The 2492-nt window shown below is 45.1% G+C and overlaps 1 protein-coding gene across 1 annotated transcript; it reads right to left on the reverse strand.

Annotated features, from left to right (window-relative positions):
* Positions 1-1075: 1075 nt before the first annotated feature.
* On the reverse strand, positions 1076-1955 carry LOC138875599 (uncharacterized). The gene is made up of 3 exons (XM_070154445.1): positions 1908-1955; positions 1741-1808; positions 1076-1532 (listed from the first exon to the last, which is right to left on the reverse strand). Exons 1-3 carry the CDS (start codon positions 1953-1955, stop codon positions 1076-1078), a joined length of 573 nt encoding a protein of 190 aa, XP_070010546.1.
* Positions 1956-2492: the final 537 nt, after the last annotated feature.

A 2492-nucleotide genomic window follows, 5' to 3' on the forward strand; every position in this document is an offset into this window, starting at 1 on the left:
CATGTGTTTGTTCATTGCGATCGCGGGAGAAGTGATGCGATTTCATAGAAGAAAATAGCTACTGGCCCAAAATATCCTATGCGATTGCGGGCAAATCAATGCAATCGCATAGAAGAAAAATGATGCTATCCAAATTTATGCTATGCTATCACGAACAAATCAATGCAATCACATAGAAGAAAAATGTTGCTGTCCAAATTTGTGTTATGCTATCGCGGACAAATCAATGCAATCGCATAGAAGGAAAATGTTGCTGTCCAAATTTGTGCTATGCGATCGCGAACGAAACAATGCGATCGCATAGAAGTAAAATATGGCAGGTTAACAATGTACTACGCTATCGCGGCTACGCCTATGCGATCGCATAGAAGGAAATACCAGATAGCATAACAACAGTTCAAACATAGGGAAAAATGACTCGTAGCCCATCCGAAACACACCCGAAGCTCCCGGGACCCCGTCTAATCACACAAACAAGTCATATAACCTAACACAAACTCGCTCGAGGTTTCAAATCACATAAAACAACACCCAAACAATGAATCAAACCAAAAATCAAACTTATGAATTTCCAAATCTTCAAATATCAAATCTCATGCCGAAACCTATCAATTCAACTCGGAATAACGCCAAATTTTGAGACAAGTCCAAAATGACATAACAGAGCTGCTCCAACTCTCGGAATCGCATTCTGACCCCGATATCATAAAAGACAACTATGGGTCAAACTTCTCCGTTTTCAAAACTTCAACTTTTCCAACTTTCGCCGAAATGCCTAAATTTATCCTATGGACCTCCAAATCTGAATCTGGACGCGCGCCTAAGTCCAAAATCACCATACGAAGTTGTTGGAATCATCAAAAATTAATTCCAGGTCCATTTACTCAAAAGTCCAATTCCGGTCAAATTCTCACTGTTCAAACTTCCAAAACTAGATTCCTTCTTCCAATTTGACTCTGAATCATCCATTAACTGAATTCAACCATGCACACAAGTCGATACTCATATTATGAAGTTGTTCAAGACTGTGCACTGCCGAACGGAGCTTAAATTCTCATAATGACCGGTCGGGTCGTTACACTCGATCCCCTTCTTCATTCAGAAGTTTCTGAAAGTAAGTTTGCCATCTCCTCTTAATCTGGGCATCTTGCATCAATACTCTACCATCTTCATCCTTGATGCATATCACTTGATCCAAATCTCGAGCCTTCCTCTCTCTTAACTTGGCCAGCCGGAATAACTTCTTCTCCCTGCCTTTTCTCCCTAGCTCCTCGTACATACGACCATAAGCCGCGGTCTTAGCCTCCGTGACCGCCAGCTTAGCTTCCTTCCTAGCTACCTTATACCTCTCCATGTACGCTCGCCTCTCCTCCTCACCTATGCTCCCCACTAACTTTAGGTACGCCGCCTTCTTTGCTTCCACTTTACCTTGGATCACTTCATTCCACCACCAGTCTCCTTTGTGCCCATCAGAGACGCCCGTCGAGACCCTAACACCTTGCTCGCATTCTCCCTTATACAGTCTGTTGTCGCTGACCACATAATGCTCGCATCACCACTGCTCCTCCAAGCTCCCATAGTCGACAACCGCCCCTCCAACTCTTGGGATTTATACTTAGTTAAGGCTCCCCACCTAATTCTCGGTCTTCCTCGAGCAGACCTTTTCCTCCTCTTTAACATAATACCAACGTCCATCACTAAGAGCCTATGCTGTGTCATGAGTATCTAACCCGGAATCACCTTCCAATCTTTGCACAGCCCTCTGCCACACCTCTTGAGGAGGAGATAGTCAATATGAGTCTTCGCCACTGCATTTTGAAAAGTAACCAAATGCTCCTCCCTCTTCAGAAAGGTAGAGTTTGTAATCACCAATCCAAAAGCCTTAGCAAAGTGCAATAGCGAGGTACCTCCTCTTTTCCTCTCCTCAAAACTGAAGCCTCCATGCACCTCGCCATAACCACCTGCGGTCGACCCAATGTGACCATTGAAATCCCTTCCTATGAATAGCTTTTCAGTAAGCGGAACCTGGCGCACAATCTCATCTAACCCCTCACAGAAGTGTTGTTTAACCTCCTCATCTAAGCCCGCATGCGGCGCTTAGGTGCTAACGACGTTTAGGGTGCATTCTCCAACCACCAACTTAATAATCATCAATCTATCATTCACTCGTCTAACCTCAACCACAAACTCTCTAAGTTCCTTATCCACCAAGATACCCACTCCATTCTTACCTTTCTGGACTCCTGAGTACCAAAGTTTATACCCGTCTGCGTGCTTTGCCCTCGACCCTACCCACCTTGCCTCCTGGACACGCGCTATATTGATCCTCCTCTTCTAGAGGATCTTCGCCAACTCTATTGACTTACTCGCCAATGTACCTATGTTCCATGACCCAATTTTCAACCTATAGACATCCTTGTTCCCTTTACCTCCCTTGCCTCCCGACCCACCCCCTAACCACTGCCCTAGCTTCCGCCCCACCCACCCTCCCT

Source organism: Nicotiana sylvestris, chromosome 8 (genome assembly GCF_000393655.2).
Source record: "Nicotiana sylvestris chromosome 8, ASM39365v2, whole genome shotgun sequence".
Taxonomy (NCBI): Eukaryota; Viridiplantae; Streptophyta; class Magnoliopsida; order Solanales; family Solanaceae; genus Nicotiana; species Nicotiana sylvestris.